The 19,718-nt window shown below is 38.8% G+C and overlaps 1 protein-coding gene across 3 annotated transcripts in view; it reads right to left on the bottom strand.

Moving 5' to 3' along the window:
- GFPT1 (glutamine--fructose-6-phosphate transaminase 1) overlaps positions 1-19,718 on the bottom strand; it is a 60,748-nt gene that overhangs the window by 22,403 nt on the left and 18,627 nt on the right. For 2 of the 3 annotated variants that reach the window (XM_047747195.1, XM_047747197.1), the window contains 10 exons: positions 16,812-16,937; positions 15,361-15,419; positions 13,472-13,606; positions 11,809-11,870; positions 10,591-10,670; positions 10,338-10,391; positions 7,128-7,233; positions 4,388-4,551; positions 2,958-3,053; positions 213-310 (listed from right to left, as the gene is read on the bottom strand). In XM_047747195.1, coding sequence (XP_047603151.1) covers positions 213-310; positions 2,958-3,053; positions 4,388-4,551; positions 7,128-7,233; positions 10,338-10,391; positions 10,591-10,670; positions 11,809-11,870; positions 13,472-13,606; positions 15,361-15,419; positions 16,812-16,937 — 980 coding nt within the window. The remainder of the gene's footprint in view (positions 1-212; positions 311-2,957; positions 3,054-4,387; positions 4,552-7,127; positions 7,234-10,337; positions 10,392-10,590; positions 10,671-11,808; positions 11,871-13,471; positions 13,607-15,360; positions 15,420-16,811; positions 16,938-19,718) is intronic. The other variant, XM_047747196.1, reaches the window with a different exon arrangement.

Genomic DNA, 19,718 nt, shown 5'->3' with positions numbered 1-19,718 from the left:
CCTATATATCTAAGGGTCTTTCTAAAGCATATTTTCCACTGATAAATAAGTCCAAGCAGCTACTATTAACATTTCTGTCCCCCACCTTCCTGATTTTTGTCTTAACAACATGAAAAGGTAACATCGTGTTTTAACAAAGCGTAATTTTACATGGTGTGTTACAGACACATTCTGATATCCAACCTCAGTTAAAATCTCAAGAAGCCACTTACTGCTACACCAGCATGGTAGCTCGTCCCACAGGCAATAAGAATCAAACGCCGACACCTCTGGATCTCCTTAATGTGATCTTTCAAACCGCCCAAATTCACTGAAATAAAAGTTTGTGAATATAATTATTGAGGAAAGGACCACAGGAAATAGGTAATTCCTTTTCGTGAGTGTCCACTGGCAATATGGGAAACACTACCATTTTAAAGAATTATATACGGTTTTGAAGACTAAATTAAAGGGGAGCCTGGGTGGCTCAGTCACTAAGCGTCTGCCTTTGGCTCAGGTCATGATCCCAGGGTCCTGGGATCGAGCCCCACATCAGGCTCCCTGCTCAGCGGGGAGCCTGCTTCTCCCTCTCTCCCTCTGCCTGCAGCTCTGCCTACTTGTGCTCACTCTCTGTCAAATAAATAAATAAAATCTTAAAAAAAAAAAAACGTTTATGAGGAAGATATAACATTGATAAAAGTCCTTTTTAAAATCATGAACTTCTGAAAGTTTCTCTGTCTTCCCTTGTGAAATAAATCTTTTTCCTGATCTTTCTTCCAAGACTACCATAGGTGGTCTTTACTGCTACTCTCCCAGTTTTTTCAGCTCAACCCCCTTCAACAAGCCCCTCTCCCCACACCCACAAATGTAGCTCCTGCTTCTCTCCTTCCCTTCCCCAACGTCTTAGCCTAGACAGGACAACATCCTAAGTGGCAACTGCACACCTCAGCCTCTCTCCCCTCCAGGGCACGCTGCTCAGACTAACACCCAGTTCACTCCAGTGAAGCTCTGATCGCCTTGGCTCCTAAGCCTCCTAACAGCTCTGTAATTTCTACACAAGGAGGTCCCCCCACACCCCCGCCTGACAGTAGAGCATTCAAGAACCCCTTTGGCAACTCCTCCCATCTTCTTTCCCAGACGTACTGCTCCTTACTCCTCTTCAGGTAGTAGATGTGGCAAACTGGACCACACAGTACTCTACCAATAGCTTGCCCATGGTCTTCCACTATCTCCCCCCTTAGCTAACTCTGTTTTCTCCAACTGCAGTGCTCCTGTGTCATCTTCACCTTCCAAATCCTTGAAACTCATGCCTGCCTGCTTCGTGAAGCCTTCCCTGGCCCCAAAGCCCCTGCCCACAGACAGATTTATTGTCTACTCCAAATTCAACAGTGAACTTTAAACATCTCAACATTAAACTATGTCTCTAGTGTCACTTATTGTATTTTACCTTTCTTTAAGTAATTATATATTTGCCCCCTTCTAGATTTATAAGAACCTCAAAGAGATCATATCAGAAATAACTTCCCTATAGTCCCTGCTATGTTCAACATGATGTTCTGAACACAAGATGTTCTATTTATAATTCAGCTTCAACAGATCTCTCCTGTTGAGAAAGTCTGATGCTGCTCAGAAAAAAGACAAAGACACAGAGACAGCATTTACTCAGAGAAATCATTCTCTGGACATCTCTGGAAATCATTACCAGGACATGGCATAAGAAAGAAGACACTTAACACTGCACATATGACACACAGATTCAGGATGAGAGTTTTACACCCTAACAATTATTTGTCAAAAATGAATTAATGCTGAGAAGTTTAGCCCAAAGTTTGTTTGCTACACTGTTTACTAAACTGGTCCCGATGAATGAGCAGTGTTCCCAAAATGGGAGTTCACAATAAAGAGGTTAGAGACAACTTAGGACCCCAAACATCAATCTCAAACTCATCTCTGCAGGTGCCCAAGTTCCTGTGACACAGGGTCCAGGCAGAACTTCCAGAAAGACGGCCAGGGCTGCCCTCTCAGCTCATCCTAGGCAGGCAGGAAGGTATATGTTATCCCAGAAGGCATTAAGCAAACACCTGGAAAGCCTCTGGGAAGTTCACACCTTCACTCACTTAGAAACTGAGAGAGAAAATCCAGGCTGAGGAGATACATGCAAGCTTCCCAAGAGAGAGACCAGGTCTCACTCCTCTTGGAATTGACAGTGCCCAGAAGAGTCCCTGCTACACAGCAAGTGCCCCAAAAGGTTTTCTGACGTGAAAAGAGGTTAAATGTTTTTAATGGTAGACTGGAGGATATCCCCGCCCCACTCCAGGAAAATCATGCTAATACTGACAATTTTCAAATGTGACTTTCTAGCCAGTTTTTACATTTTTTATAACTACCTTATTAAGATATGTCACGTACCATAAATTCACCCTTTTAAAGTCCACAGTCAGTGGTTTTCAGTATTTTGAGAGCTGTACAACCATCAGCACCACCTGATTTTGGAACATTTCATCACCTGTCCCAAATCCCACAGTCACTAGCGTCACTCTTCACCATCCCCCCCGACCTCTGACAACCATTAGTTATTACCTCCCCCTTTTTATTGCAGTAAAATAGATGTACATCAGTTTAACATTAAACATTGTTAAGTGTACAGTACAGCTCCACGGCATTAAGCCCATTCACACTGTTGAGCAACCATCACTATCATCCATCCCCAGAACTTTCTCATCTTCTCAAACTGAAACACTCTCCCTGCCCCTGGTAACCACTGATCTACCTCCTGCTCTATGCCTCTGGCATCTGACAATTCTAGGTGCACCTCACGTCACTGGACTCACATATGGGGGGGGGTGACAGACAACTGGGCGCCGTTGGTGGCCGGCAGCCACAGCTTTCTGTCAGGCTATAAAGGACAAGGAGTTTTCAGGCCCTGCCAGTGCCAACCCCCACAGGAGGCTCCAAAATAATCATCCGTAGTTCATTACCAGTATAGTCATCAAAGTTGACTCTTCCTCGCATCGTGTTCACAACGGACTCGGGCTGCTCAAAAATTTCTTTCTGCATGAATGAACTGAAGTTGCCTAAAGTAACAAATTGTATCATTAAAAAATTTGTACCAACTGAAGTCTACCTTTTGTAACATAATCTCAGAAAGGCAGTAGAGTACAATATTCACATAGGACATTTTGCCCTGTGTGAAGAAAAATACGTAAGGAGGAAAACTCACTTTATTAACTTCACACCTAAAACACGCAGATAGAACAAAACAGAGGAGGGGGACAGACTTAAGTTTTAGAGTCAGATTTGTTTCAAATGATGGTTCTATCCTTGAACACCTAAATGGCTCTGGGGAAATTCCCTCATCCATAAAATAAGAACAGCAACTATTTCACAGCACTATTGTGCGTTAGTGTAGAGGAGACCTAACATGTAGCAGTTAGGAATAAATGTTAGCTTTTAGCCCACCGTGACCCCATGAGAAAGGAAAAGAAAAGTCATTTTTAAGAAAAATCATCTTAGGGGCGCCTGGGTGGCTCAGTGGGTTAAGCCGCTGCCTTCGGCTCAGGTCATGATCTCAGGGTCCTGGGATCGAGTCCCGCATCGGGCTCTCTGCTCAGTAGGGAGCCTGCTTCCCTCTCTCTCTCTCTCTGCCTGCCTCTCCATCTACTTGTGATCTCTCTGTCAAATAAATAAATAAAATCTTTAAAAAAAAAAAAAAAAGAAAAATCATCTTAACAGTTCACAAGAGCAAACATTATAGTAGGCCTAAGTGTGTCAGGTACTGTTCTGAAGGCTCTACATAAATTAGCTCTCTTCATCCTCAAAACAACCTTAATGAGGGGCGCCTGGGTGTTTCAGTGGGTTAAGCTGCTGCCTTCGGCTCAGGTCATGATCTCAGGGTCCTGGGATCGAGCCCCGCATCGGGCTCTCTGCTCAGCAAGGAGCCTGCTTCCTCCTCTCTCTCTGCCTGCCTCTCTGCCTGCTTGTGATCTCTGTCTGTCAAATAAATAAATAAAATCTTTAGAAAAAAAAAAAAAAAAAACAACCTTAATGAGGCAAGTTCTACTATCCACATTTATTTATATATTCTATACATATATATTCTCTCGGGAGAGGAATAAAGAACAGAACAAAAGCTATGTTCATAAAGTATCTTAAAAATATCAAGAACTATTTAGACAATCAGCCTCTTTTTGAATGTAAGAAACAACAAACCATGAATTAGTTTGAAGAATAACTACTTTAAGACCAGGTAATTTTTCCAAAGAATCATCCCCTTTCCTGGGATTATCCCCTCACTAATTGTCTGGAAGATTTCAGTAAGCACTGTCATCAGATTCCTACACAACCACAGGAAGCAGAATGTGTCCTTTCCATTAAGAACAACAAGCTACAACATGACAAAAACTTTCACCCTTCATGATCTGCTGCAGTTCCATCTGGAGGGTCTGCACAGCTCGCCCAGGATGATCTCCCGCAGTCCGTTTAATTCGATGGATAGAAAGACGGCCATCTACCACTGCTGCAACATCATCGTCTTCAAGGAAGATGACACGATTGGTATGTTCTATGACAGCACTATAAAAATGTTGAAGGAGATATTACAATCAATAATCAAGGATGATTACTACAAATAAAACTACCATTAGAACACAGAGACCAAGTTTAAATACAAACTTGGGGCACCTAGATGGCTCAGTCAGTTGAGCATCTGACTCCTGATTTTAGCTCATGTCATGATCTCAGGGTCATGGGATCAAGCCCCATGTTAGGCTCCGTGCTCAGTGAGGAGTCTGCTTGAAATTCTCTCTCCCCCCTCCCTCTGTCCCTCCTCTCTCTCTCTCTCTCAAATAAATAAATCTTTAAAAATATATATAAAACAAAAAATACAAACCTATCATTGTGCAGTATCTTTGATAACTTTCTGGTTACCCAAGCCATTCCCTACAGGGCAGTGTCCCCTACTAGGGACAGTGAACGAAAGGACCTCTGTGCAACACCCTAAACCAAATTAGATTCGATCAAATCAGAAAGCATGGCTATTTCCTCCTCATTCTATCTCAAATCCTTCCATTTTGTACTCCTAAATATTTCTCAAAGCCTCTCTCTATGTCCACCACCACAAGCCAATTCAAGCTACCATCAGATCTTGGATGAACTATGGCAGCAGCCTGCTAACTTATCCAACCACATTCCTTCCCTCCCTCCATCCATTCTCCATCTCGGCCAAAATGAGTATCAAAAGGTAATTCAAACCAAGATTTCTCTCTCACCCAACAAACCACTTGATGGCTTTCCTCTGGAAAAACACCTTACCATGACCCTACCTCCTTCTCTAGCCTCATCTCCCACTTCCTCTATTCCAGCCATACTCATACCCATCCCAAGCTCTTACAGACTGATCAATCTGCAGTAAATGAAATGTTCTTTCCTCTATCTCTTCACCTAACTAACTCCTAACATCTCCTTATCTCTCAAGTGTCACTCCCTTAAAGAAATTCACCCACAGGAGAGTGAGTCACCCTGTTACAGGCATTCTTGTCACAGCTGGAATTCTATACTTGTATGATTGATTAAAACTTGTCTTCTCCATTAAGGAAAAGCTCCTCAAGGATAAGTTTATACACACACACACACACACACACAGAGTTAACTTTTTCCTAAAAAAAATTTTTTTGGGGGCGCCTGGGTGGCTCAGTGGGTTAAGCCGCTGCCTTCGGCTCAGGTCATGATCTCAGGGTCCTGGGATCGAGTCCCGCATCAGGCTCTCTGCTCAGCGGGGAGCCTGCTTCCCTCTTTCTCTCTCTGCCTGCCTCTCTGTCTACTTGTGATCTCTCTCTCTGTCAAATAAATAAATAAAATCTTTAAAAAAAAAAAAAAAAAAAAAAAATTTTTTTGGAGTAATCTCCACCCCCAGTGTGGGACTCGAACTCATAACCCCAAGCTCACATTCAAACTCACAACCCTAAGATCAAGAGTCACAGGCTCCACTGACTGAGCCAGCCAGGCACTCCTCAGACAAGTATATTTTTATTTTTACTCACAATTGTCTCCTAAGCCTAGGACATGGATTTGCTCAGAGTGTTCAATATGAACCTATCAGTCAATGACAAAAGGATGATAAGCTTCTGCAATTTCCAGTTTATTAAAGCCATAACTTGGGCGCCTGGGTGGCTCAGTGGATTAAGCCGCTGCCTTCGGCTCAGGTCATGATCTCAGGGTCCTGGGATCGAGTCCTGCATCGGGTTCTCTGCTCAGCAGGGAGCCTGCTTCCCTCTCTCTCTCTCTCTCTCTCTGCCTGCCTCTCTGTCTACTTGTGATCTCTCTCTGTCAAATAAATAAATAAAATCTTTAAAAAAATAAAAAAATTTAAAAAAAAAATAAAGCCATAACTGTCAATTCTGTAACAAACCTACTTAATGACAATGATGCATCCTAGCACTGAGTATACTCCGGCAAAGGTTAGGAAACAGTCAAAACTTATTTTCCCACTGAGATGATGCAATCCCAGCAGTCTTAAACTATGACTCTTTCTCATCTTCAGACCCCCTTACTTTCAGGCACAACGAATGACTCAAGTGCTTGCTGGCAACCTGAGCGATCCATTTGCTCCTCCCCACTGTTGGTATTCTACTTCTAAATGCATCTAACCATCCCACGGTACTTTTCACTCTAAATGCCTTACTCTAGTACTATTTCTTTTATAAAAGTGATTATGTGGCAAACTACTTCCGAATTAAAAAAGGCAAGTGTCCTTATTGGACTAAAACTATAATGGTTTAGCAAGCATACTGTAATTGCTGGGACACGAAGCCATTCTGTTCTCCAGTCTAAAATCTCTCCTCCCTATAAAACCTGGGTAAGGCTCCAGAAAAGAAAAATAAAAAGAGGAAAAATAATAAAAGAGCTCAGAGTAAATATGCAGAAACGAGTCTCAAGGACTGTTCTCTTTTCTTGGTAAACTGACCTACGTGCTTTGAACTGAGAGGAAAAATATTCTTAGAACCCCACCTCCATTTAAAAGGACACCTACATTTTTCCCTAATTGACAAAATTCTCCCACACAGGATGACTAGATATGCATAAAATGACTTTTGGTTTCAGTAACATGAGAAGTTTTACTGAAGTTCTCTGAACCAACGAAGGAAGCTCACCTTGCATCAGAAGCAAAGTAATATTCCACTGCTTTTTCTTCCACAGGGAAAAGGCAAGTTGTGCTGTCCACACGAGAGAGATTGCAGCTTCCCTTTTTGTCCTTCCCTAGAGCACAGAGTTAACACAAATCAGCAATCATGCAGGAAGCCACGGCCAGTGGATAAACAGACATAACTTTCTATAAAATCAACAAAAAAACATAGCAACACAAAATAATTTCAGCAACTCTGAGATGCTAAGTAGATCACCTTACTTCCATGCAATAAGCCAACAAGAACAGACAGAGGTGTAGAGTGAAACAGCAACTATCAAAGAGAGCGTGGCAGATGAGAGTGCTACATTACACATTTTTAAAACGGAATATTTCTCTTCCGGGTAAAAGGCAAATAATTCACTAATATCACTAACTTTTTTTTAATCAACAGTATGTACCACCTAATTTTAACTTTACACAAAACTTGATAGAATACATATAAGTTTATGTAACTAAACTTACAAAAATTACATTAAAAAATCAAAAGGTGTGCTATGAATAAAATGAAGACTGAATGGCATATTAGTTTTTATTATAACAAAACTTCTCTAGATTTTAACAGTAAGTCAGCACAACAAATCAAGTTGTAATTTATACTAACTCTGATTTCAAAACAAAACAAAGATACTTAGAACTCTCTATCATACACTAGATGTGGCCCCTACTGCTAAGGATTGGAAATACCATAAACCTACTCTTCTTTCTTAAAATTGGGTTTTCTTACATTTCTTTTAAGTTAGGATAAAATACAGTCCTTCTGCAATAATATCCTTTTAATCCTAGAACTTTAGAATTCTGGCATCTCTAATTAATTTGTCAAGTCATGAATGAAGAATTTTTTTCCTTTTGGCTCACTCACAACAAAAGTCAAAGGTGGGAAGCAAAGTGAAGTTTGACAAATTAGCCAAATATGGGGGGGAGGAACCCATTACTTGAAGACTATAACACAGAGACCAAAAAAAAGCACCTTATTCTGAGATCAGGACATTTACAGACCTTATAACTATGGACACAATGGCCAGAGGACACAATAAATACACTTGCAAAAATTCATATTGTATCTATCCTCTAATGCATGTCTATAAAGACTTGCTTGTAAGTATTCTTAGAAATATACATCCAAAGTTCCCCACAATCGTACCAGTATGATGAGTTTTAGACATGAAAACCAAACAACTCTTTAGATCTTTCCATCCAAATTCAAAAGCAAAAAAGGTATCACAGTTTTAAAAATACATATAAGATGACATGCTAGGAAAAATTACACTACAGGAAGAGAAAACAGATGGGTGTTTGCCAAGGCCTGAGTATGGAACAAGGGAACAAGGGCTGGCTACAACTCTCCAGCTGGAGGGAACTTTCATGAGCATGGAATCTTTCTGCACTTTGACTGAGGTGGTTAACAACTATTTGCACTTGACAAAACTCATGAAACTGCACATCAAAAACAGCGAACTTTCCTGATGTTAAAAAAAAAGTGAATTAAAAGATATAAAGAAGGATAGCCTAAGACCAATATTTTCAAAATAAATACAACTAGCTTTAGGTGATTCGATGCCCTACTGGCTGTCAAGTTTCACTATCTTCTCCAGATATTTATTCTTCAAGTAACAAGGTATATTTTATTATAATATCTAGAAGGATTTAATGTCATTGCCTATTTAAATGAAAAGAACATTACCACCTGATGCCTACACGACTCGTGCAATCTACAAAATGTTTTGCCGTACATAGATTTTCTCATCTGATTTGAGTAGAATACAATCATTACCATCCCCTCTTATTTTGTCAGTAGTTACACCTCGAGAATATAGCAAAAATCTAAAAGCCCCCTTTATACAGCCTCTTTAATAAGAGGCTAAACTTTTTAAACTCAAATTTGTGGGGCACCTGGGTGGCTCAGTGGGTTAAAGCCTCTGCCTTCAGCTCAGGTCATGATCTCAGGGTCCTGGGATAGAGCCCCGCATCGGGCTCTCTGCCTGCTTCCTCCTCTCTCGCTCTGCCTGCCTCTCTGCTACTTGTGATCTCTGTCAAATAAATAAATAAAATCTTTAATAAAAAAAAAATAATAAACTCAACTTTGCTGAGCCACACATCATCTACCTACAAGGAGCTGTAGAAATAAAGGTTACTAAAATGTAATTCATGATCTTAAAAAGATGCCTCATATTAAGTTTTTCTTCTAACTTCTTAAGACCTTAGCCAATGTTTTTCCATTCTTTTTTTCTACGAGCAGCCCAAGAAAATGTATAAGGTAACATAAAAGTAATGTATAAAAAGAGCAGGATTATTAACAGAAATCTGGAACCCTGGATCCAAAATTCTCTACTTTCACTGGTTATACTAGTTTTTCTTCTGAAAAGGGAAGGACAGGGAGGAAGTAAGAAGAAATCCTAACATTTCATGACTGAAGGTTACATAAGGAACTTTCTACTTTAGATAAAAGAGCTAAAGCAGCCACTATCTAAAGATGAAAGGTTCAGAGTCCTTTGCTAATTTTTTTTCAAGAAACCAAGACTTATACATTAATAATATGGGTTTCAATTTTCTGAATTTACCACTCCCTATCTTTTACTTGGAAAGCTTTTAATAATAAGTAAATGAAAAGAGCATGCCATTTGTTTTCTGTCTAATTATATCAATAAAATGATCCAGAATTTGTATGGCTGAAAGTCCTATAAAGAAAAATAATCTTCAAACAAACAAAAAGACTCCAATTTCAAACAAGGCAATCAAGATGTGAATGTGAATCTAAAAGTAAAATGCCATGCATAAAATAAAGATCATTTAAATATAACTTAGTAAAAAGTTAGAATAAATTAAATAACTACCACTGAATTCAATCTACAATAGCCTAGCATACAATGCTCTTTTCCAATCTAAATATCTTACTTATATTACTGTATCTTACATGATTTTAATTTAAAAAAAAAACTTTACAATTTAAAATCTAAATTTCAAAGAAACAAATTATTAAAAGCAGTTTTCTAAATGCCAAAAGCAGACAGACAAAATATACTCTGCAAATTAGAAAAATGTCAAAATATGTTTCCCCATAAAAAAAGCACATTTTTAGAGGCCCAGCACATTCATTCACTCCAAGAACAAAGAATTAGTAAAGAATGAACAAAAGAGGATAAGATTCCTCCCCATCCATGCAGAGTGCATTTCCCACCTCTTTCTCCCTGTGATCCCCACCGTGTGAATTTTGATCCAATCTGAGTCCTAGCTAAGGATATACAACAGAAAAAAATTCTCCTCGTCAGAGAAATCACAACAGCAAATCCTTTTCACGTCTAGACAGAACTATATACACATATGTGTGGATCTGACCAAAGAGACATTTATTTCAATTTAATGAACACAATTCTTTTTATCTACTGCACTCAAATTTATTCCTCTTGGCAAGACATAGCAAGAGTTTTTACCTGTTCTGTAGAGTATTGGAATGTGATCAGTAGAGAGCTTATGTTCACTTCGTACACCAATCAAAAGAGGGCTACCTCGTCTGTTAGTGCAAAATTAGGCAGAATTACATCATTTTCATAAATATTGCACAGATACAAATTTTCATGAGCCAACACTCATCAAATAACGTTTAACTTTTCCCCTTTAAACTTGGCTTCAGGTATAACAAAACAGTAACAGACACAGAATTTTTATAAAATAGTAACAGGGTCAGCAGTCTATGCTCCTGAGGCCAGGTCTGTCTATTTTTGTTACACAAGAGTTTTACTGGAACCCAGCCATGCTCTTTCTTTTCCCTATTTTCTACAGCTGCTTTCCCACTACAGCAGCAAACCTTGGTGCTACAGAGGCTGTATGGCCCAGAAAGGCTAAAATATTTACTCTCTGGACCATTACAGAAAAGTCTTTCTCCTTTTTAAAATGTCAAATGGAAACTTTCTTTCAATTGTACATGGAATTCTGACACATGAATGTTTAAGCATTTTCTCCTCAGTCACCTTGCCTTCGTATTAAAAATAGCTCTTTCTTGGGGCGCCTGGGTGGCTCAGTGGGTTAAGCCTCTGCCTTCGGCTCAGGTCATGGTCTCAGCGTCCTGGGATGGAGCCCAACATCGGGCTCTCTGCTCAGCAGGGTGCCTGCTTCCCTTCCTCTCTCTCTCTGCCTGCCTCTCTGCCTACTTGTGATCTCTGTCAAATAACTAAATATAATCTTTAAAAAAAAAAAAATAGCTCTTTCTTGCCAAATATTAGGGCTTCCCACTGGTCTAAAAAGGGCGTCATGATCAGGCCTACATATCGTCACAAAAGTAGTGATGGTACTATTATCTCGGAATCCACTCAGAATATATACTTCCAAAAAATACAGAGAAAGTTAATGTTTGGGGCCTGAAACTAAGGAATACTCAATATCCAAATTCACAAAGTAACCGTGGTGTCCCACTACAGACAAAAGGCCAGTTTATAAATGCAAAAATATATTTGCTTTATTAAGGGATTCTGTTAAATGGAAGAGTGGTAAAAAACAGACAAGAAAGGACTATGAAAACATATTCATATGGAGTCTCTGAGACAGGGCAAGTCCTTACAGTGAAGGGTAATCATCACGTACAGAAAACATACTTGTAATTCAGATGTTTCAAAATACATATAATTATTAGTCATTATTAAATTTGTATGTACCTTGTGCCAACTGCTTGGCCAGGAAAATGAACACTTTTAAATACCAGTGCAAAAGCACCTTCCTATAAGAGGGGGAAAAATGCATTAGCAATATTTATTATAATCAATTCTCAAATGTGAAATTCCTAAAACATATTGGCTTCAGCACAGAAATTTTTTGTTTACATGCTGCCCTTTTGCAGTAGGTTATAAACAAGTCTAAAATTTAGGTAGACACTTATTCCTTAACTTTGGTGTATCAAGATACACTTTTTCACCAAGCCCCTTTTGAAATCGACTCAATAGATAATAGCTCCACAAAAGACTATTTTAAAGCACTTTTGTACATATTTCTAAATAGATACATCCTATCCCATACTAGGCATTAGAATGCAGGGAACAGAGGATTAGAAAAGACTACAAGCCCAATATCCAAAACCCCTACTCCAGTCCAGTGATTTTACACCACTGCTAACTTCCATGCTTGTCGACCTTGACACTGGAGATAAAAATATACACAACCACAATTATTAACAAGCATACCCAACCTCCTCAGGGACTGGGCAAGGAAATCAAGAGTGAATAAAAGAGGAACAGGAGGCAGGAAAGGTAAAGGATCACCCTAGAATGCAAACTGGGTTATATAATGCATAGAAACAAGAAAAGGCTAGAAAGGCACAGGTCTCTGCCTTGAGTAAAGGGAAGGAATAGGCCTCTATCTTCTCCATCTTCCTGATTCCTCCATTTGCTTCAGGCATCATGAGATTTGGGTAGAGGGAGGAAGTGAGGGTTAGGCCTTCAGAAAGAAGCAGAGGGCTTTTAAATGGGAACGCTAGAGTAATGAATGGGGATGGAGGCAGAAATCCCAATGCATCTGGACTTTTATGGATCTTTCGTGTCTTTAATCTTTAACTAGGACAACTGGGATGGGATGAGAAAGAATGCCGTTTTTTTTCTTCGGCTGGAAAATTATAGTGTTACGAGGCCAAGGCAAAGTGCCATAAGGAAAAATAAGTTGACTATACTGGCTCAGAGACATGCAGACATTATCCCAGAATAAAGAGTGTGCATTTTACTGAAGTTACCCTTGTGCTAAGTTACTGACTAAAAAGAATACTTGAGTGAGTAGGAAGCAAGAAAGTAATGAACCCCTGACTATGTCTATTGTATACAGGTTTGGGTGGTATGTATGGGCCTGTGTGAGTGCGTGCGCATAAGACAAACTCTTAGATTTGGGATTATTTTTAATTCCCATGACACTGAACTACAGTGAAAGAAGAAGAATTTTAAGTGTGTGGGAAGAAAGGGGGTCAAAGAGTCTTTCAAAGTTATATAAGCTGAGTATTTATATATATATATATGAAATAAAAGCCAAAAATACTTAAGAAATTAATATAGTTTCTGCTTATCTTAAGAGTTTGTTATGATTGGGCGCCTGGGTGGCTCAGTGGGTTAAGCCGCTGCCTTCAGCTCAGGTCATGATCTCAGGGTCCTGGGATCAAGTCCCACATCGGGCTCTCTGCTCAGCAGGGAACCTGCTTCCCTTCCTCTCTCTCTGCCTGCCTCTCTGCCTACTTGTGATCTCTGTCTGTCAAATAAATAAATAAAATCTTTAAAAAAAAAAAAAAAGAGTTTGTTATGATTAACACTGGCAATAATTATCTTTAAAAGTGTGGTTTAATACCAATTGTTGGATAACTCTCTCCACCAAGGTAGTAAAACTGATGTCTTGACTTTCCCGATTGTCATACATGTACTTAACAAGCTTGGCAATTGTCTCTGTATCTGTTTCCGATTCAAAGTCATAGCCTTTGCTTTCCTAAAATAAGAAATGGAAAAAAAAATGGACACATTTAAGGAAATAGTCATGATATCCAAATCTTTTCTATATAATTTTCTTCTCAAAAATTTCACTAACCAAATTCTAATATTTTTTCAACACCATACCCCATTATCCATTGTTCAAAATTAAACTCAACATCTAACCACAATGAACCCAAAATGGTGAGGTATTTTATGTAACTTTGAATATACACTTATAATTATATAAATCTAGATATATGCCACATACAAATTAAGAACACTTTAAATAATTAAAGTATAATATGCAAGAGTCACAAAACAGTAATTCCATAATGAACATAATGATTCTTTCATGGATAATGAAATTGCACTATCCATCACAACAGTCATTAGCTGTATGTGGCTATTTTTTTAAATATTTTTTAAGATTTTATTTATTTGAAAGACAGAGAGAGAGAGAGAAAACATGAATGGGGAGGGGTCAGGGAGTAAGGAGAAGCAGACTCCCCGCTGAGCATGCAGTCCGATGTGGGGCTCAATCCCAGGACCACAGGATCATGACCTGAGCAGAAAGCAGACACTTAATGGACTGAGCCACACAGGTGCCCCATATATGTGGCTTTTTTTTTTAATGTACAATGTTCTTGGGACACCTGAGTGGCTCAGTTGGGTGGGTGGCTGCCTTCAGCTCAGGTCATGATCCCAGCGTCCTGGGATCGAGTCCCACATCGGGCTCATTGCTCAGCAGGGAGCCTGCTTCTCCCTCTACCTGCCACTCTGTCTGCCTGTGCTCTCTCTCGCTCTCTCTCTCTGACAAATAAATAAAATCTCTAAAAAAATTTTTTTAAATAATAAATAAATGTACAATGTTCTTTTTTTTTTTTTAAGATTTTATTAATTTATTTGACAGATCACAAGTAGACAGAGAGGCAGGCGGAGAGAGAGGAGGAAGCAGGCTCCCTGCTGAGCAGAGAGCCCGATGCAGGGCTCGATCCCAGGACCCTGGGATCATGACCTGAGCCGAAGGCAGAGGCTTTAACCCACTGAGCCACCCAGGCGCCCCATATATGTGGCTCTTTAAATTTAAACTGATTAGGGGGCACATGACTCCTGCTCTCAGGGTTGTAAGTTTGAGCCCCACAATGGCTGTAGAGATGACTTAAAAATAAAATCTTTAAAAGTAAAAATAAGATCTCTAAAAACTTTAATTAAAACAAAAATAAACTTAAGCCAATTAAAATGAAATAAAATGTCAAGTGTAGTTCCTCAGTCCTAGCAGCTCAATGACCACATGCGGGTGTTGGACCACAAAGATACAGGCTTCCAGCATGGCCGAAATTTCAATTGGACAGCCCCAAGAGGCACTCATGAAGGTCATCCCCATGACTATTACTATATAGTACATGGCTATTTAGGGCAGAGAAACTTCATTTAATCTGTCCTAATTCTTCTTATATATCCCAGAATCTTTTACAAATGATAAACAAGGTCTCTCACAATGCAAAAGATGTCCCCCCACCACAAATTCCAATTTTATCTGAGCTTTGAAGGGTCATTTATAATAAAACCCAATAATTATTTCCTACTCACATAAGAAACAAAAATATTTCACTGTGAACAAAGAAGGGTCCAGTAAACCACATACCCTTGTAAACATCTCAGGAATTATTTGATCATACCTAGATGGTGCTGCGCATTTCGCCAAACCAACTTGCTACTTTCGTTAGAAATTTCTCAAAGCCTGGTGTCTTTTGAGGTTACTTTACTTACCAAAAACTTCTTCAAGTCTTTGTAGTTGGTGATAATTCCATTGTGAATAACAATAAATTCTAAAGAGATAAAAATTATTGATGACAAAAAATTACAGGTCTTGTAAACATTATAAATAGCCAGTATTGTCAGATTTTTCTCAAGTCAAAAAATTTGTCACATGCTGTAATTCCAAGTGTAATCAAATATCTTCTATTTTTCATTATCAGATCACCTTTGGGTAGATCAGAAGCATTATTTATGTGGTTTAGTGGAAGCACACAGTGCTGGGGACATGGATATTAGAGAGGAAATGTAATAAGTTGGGGTCTAGAGACATCAACTTCATTTGTGGCTAAACTACTAAGCTAATGTCACCATATGAAAGGGCCAAATTTCCTGGGCTTGTGTCTTCATTTGCAAAACAAGAAGGCTGAATTACATAATTCTTATTCTCACTTCTTTGTTCATTCATTTTTATGCATAAAAATTTCCCAAGTTTAAAGTGAAAGACTTTCGAACTAAAACAATTACCTGATTTACATTAAATGAGTTTAAGAACTGAAGTTAGAGAATAAGAAAAACCACTTATTCAGATTTATAGTGAAATTTACTTAGGAGAGGTCCAGATATTAAAATGTCAGATAAATGTCAGATAAACTGATATAAAAACAGTATTCCAAGATCAAAGAAAAATGCAACAGGATAATTTTCATCTTTTTTGATTAAGTAACTGAATATAAATGCAATATTTTAAATCCATGAGTTTATAATAATAATAAAAGAAACTCATTCATCTTAGAATATTAGAACCACTTCATTTTTGAAAAATGGTAAATAAAGTTAAAAAAAAAAAAATCAAACATTCACCCTGCCTCTCCTATGTATAATCTGTAAGTCTGGGTAACTAAGCAGTTAGATATGGAGAAGTTTCTCTTTAAAGTATGTAAGATAAGTGAAAAAGCAATGAGAGTATTTGACTATCACTATTTTATAAACCCCTAAAGAAATTAATGTTGGCAATGATCATCTATGGCCACTAATAATACAAAAAGAAAAGTGCCCAAACACCACGTACCTCCAGATATAAATCAATACCAAACCATTAGAGTAAAGAGAAGAGACAGAGAAACACGGTATATGATATCATAGGATGCATACAATTAGCATGATCTAGACTGTAGGAAAGTCTACAAGACAAACACCACAATAATCTGCAAGGGAAAAGGAGACAAACAGAGAGCTTCCAAAATAATCTGGGTGGAGGGGTATGGTGAAAAATTACAGATTGTGTATAATGTTAAAGCTGGGTGACAGATACATCTGGTTCTACATATTCTCTACTTGTGAATAGGTCTGAAACTTTCCAGATCAAAAAAAAAATTAAAATAACAAAAACATAAAAGCTTTCATTCTTCTCCCATTATTGACCCCTCTACAATCATTCCACAGCATGTAGAATGTGTCCATACCATTATTTTTATCAGAACGCTGGGGATGGCTATTGACAGGATTGGGTTCTCCATGTGTTGCCCAACGGGTATGAGCTATTCCAAGGTGTACATCAAATTCGATATCCAAATCCATATCCTGTTGTTCTGAAGAACATAATATGAAAAATTCCATTATTAAATCACGCTGTAGAGCTAGAAGCTATAAATATTATTTATTATATATATTAATACAGTGCTGTTCACCCGGAGCATACAATTATTGAAACTAAAGATCAGCCATATTCAAAATAGTAATTAAGAGATTCAGGATGCCTGGGTGGCTCAGTTGGTTAAGCAACTGCCTTCAGCTCAGGTCATGATCCTGGAGTCCTGGGATCAAGCCCCATCGGGCTCCTTGCTCTGCAGAGAGTCGCTTCTCCCTCTGACTCTCCCCCATCTCTTGATCTCTTTTTCTCTTTCTCTCTCAAATAACAGATAAATAAAATCTTTAAAAAAAAAAAAGATTCAGGACTTAACGCAGCTCAAATATTTAGAGCAAATGAACCCAGCAACCAGGGGATAAAGCAAATGTGACAAAGTACTAACATCTGGTAGAACTAGATGAAGTATATGGGTGGTTAACGCACAATTCGTTCCACTTTTCTGAAGGCTTGAAAACGTTCAAACTGAAGGGTTATGGACCAAAAAAGTAAATGTGTGGTTTTTTTTTAATCTATATTTAATCTGTGCCTTGAAAAAAACACCAGTACCACTTTAACTAAACCTGTAAAAATAAATTCACATTCTCAATGCCATACAACCTTATGACTGCAATTTCTTTGGTCCCTAGTAAATGTAAACATGTTTCACAATATAAACTGCAATTATGGAGAGCTTCTAAAATCAAAGAACAGTCCTTGAGAGTAGAACAAATGAAAGTATGGGGTTATAGATGGATGTTCCTTTATTTTGAAAAGCAGCTATTCTGATTTCTTTTCCCTATAAGTTATCTCTTCTTGTTTTTTCCAAAGGAAAAAAAAAAAAAGGCAGTTCTAGTATTTACTAGTAATGCCCCCTTTCTGATTTACTAAATATAAAATTCATTTGGAAAAGAAACCAGATATCCAACAGGCCTAAATTAAGAAGAGCAAACTGCTCAGAAGTCTCAAATAGGAAAGTCCGTGCATTTTATTTTAGCACGGTCTCTGTGGTTTTTATACTGGCTAATCAGACATCATTCTAACACACAAATATGATCAAGAAAAAACCCTTAAAATCCTTGAACAGATTCTCATTGCGTAAAAAGTGGTTTGCATCCCTAGCTACCCTTGTGAATCATCTTAATCCTGGTCACAGGGATTTATAAAAAGATCCTCAAATTCTCACATAGAGCCAGAGAGCCTTTTTCTCACAAGATAAAGCCCCAGTATCTTTCTGTGGGTACGCGGCCCTCCACCATTTGGCCCCAGCTGCCTTTACATTCTCATTCTCCCATCTCTCCCATTACCCTTCAAAGCCCTCAACACACCTTTTACAAACAACAATAGCCACCATTTACTAAGATTTTTACCTGATGCTAGGGACTTAAGACTTCTTCTTGCCCTATCCATCTCAGTATGACCCAAGCAACCATCAACTAAACTGCTTCAATAGAATCCTGGTCTCCCAATGTCCAATCTTCCCTCTGAACAATCTAGTCTTTGCACACTAACCAAATGAGCCCATCATTGTCACTTCCCTAATGCAAAATCTTCCAAGGGTTTCACAAGGCACATGAAGTAAAATCCACCTTTCTGAAGATCCTACATGACCTCATCCTCAGTCACCTCTCCAGCTCCTCTCCTGCCACTCTCCACCTCACCAACACCAATAGAGTCTTTGCACTTGGGTGTTCCTGTGCCTAGAATTTCCCCCTTCAGAAAATAATGCATTCGCTGCTTACATGTCACTTCTACCATACTTTCTCCTCACAGCACTAATCACACTAGCTAATGTTAAATATTTGTTGTCTGGCCCTCTCACTAGATAGTCAAGCTCCATCAGACCAGGGAGTCTGCCTATCTTGTTGTCTATTATGTCAGCAGGGCCTGGCACAATGGCTGAAATAAAATAAGTGTTTAAGAAATATGCATTTCGTTATTGAATCCTTACAATGCTCTGTTAGGTACTATTGTTCCCATTTTATTGATAAAGAAACTGGGGCTCTCAGAGATCAAAGAATCTGCCTTAGGTCATAACTAATGGGAAGCAGAGATAGGCTGTGACCCCAAGGCCAGCTGACTCCAGAGCCAGAGATTAAAACCACAATGATATACTATGCTGTACTACTTTAACTTTATGACAGGTGTCAACCTGGCTTCTACCAGGATTTAAGTTCTACATAAGCAGCAGCTTGCCTTATTATCTGCAAAGCCCAAGCACTAAGCTATACAGGGCAGTTATTCAAATTTTTGTTGGATGGCTCAGTCAACCAACAGATAGAATCATCAATGTATTCTTTCCTGGCTTAACTGTGTCCTGAATAATTAAGGTGACCTGATAAATAACCTCCAGGGGCGCCTGGGTGGCTCAGTGGTTTAAGCCTCTGCCTTTGGCTCAGGTCATGATCTCAGAGTCCGGAGATCAAGCCCCACATCAGGCTCTCTGCTTGGCAGGGAGCCTGCTTCCTCCCCTCTCTCTCTGCTTGCCTCTCTGCCTACTTGTCATCTCTGTCTGTCATATAAATAAATAAAATCTTTAAAATAAGTAAATAAATAAATAACCTCCAGAAAAGGAAAGGATTATTGTTTATCACTACTTAACAGGCTAATGCAAGCAATGAAAACATCTGACTACTCTGTTAGGCTAATTATAATTAAGGCACCTCTCCACCCCCACCCTCTGGCCATGCTGGCAAGCAACACTGAAGAGAGTAACAAGAGTCTACAGATTGAATCCAATTCAAAT

Source organism: Lutra lutra, chromosome 9 (genome assembly GCF_902655055.1).
Source record: "Lutra lutra chromosome 9, mLutLut1.2, whole genome shotgun sequence".
NCBI lineage: Eukaryota > Metazoa > Chordata > Mammalia > Carnivora > Mustelidae > Lutra > Lutra lutra.
The sequence above is the reverse complement of the archived record's forward strand: the minus strand, read 5'-3'. Positions and strand labels throughout refer to the sequence as shown.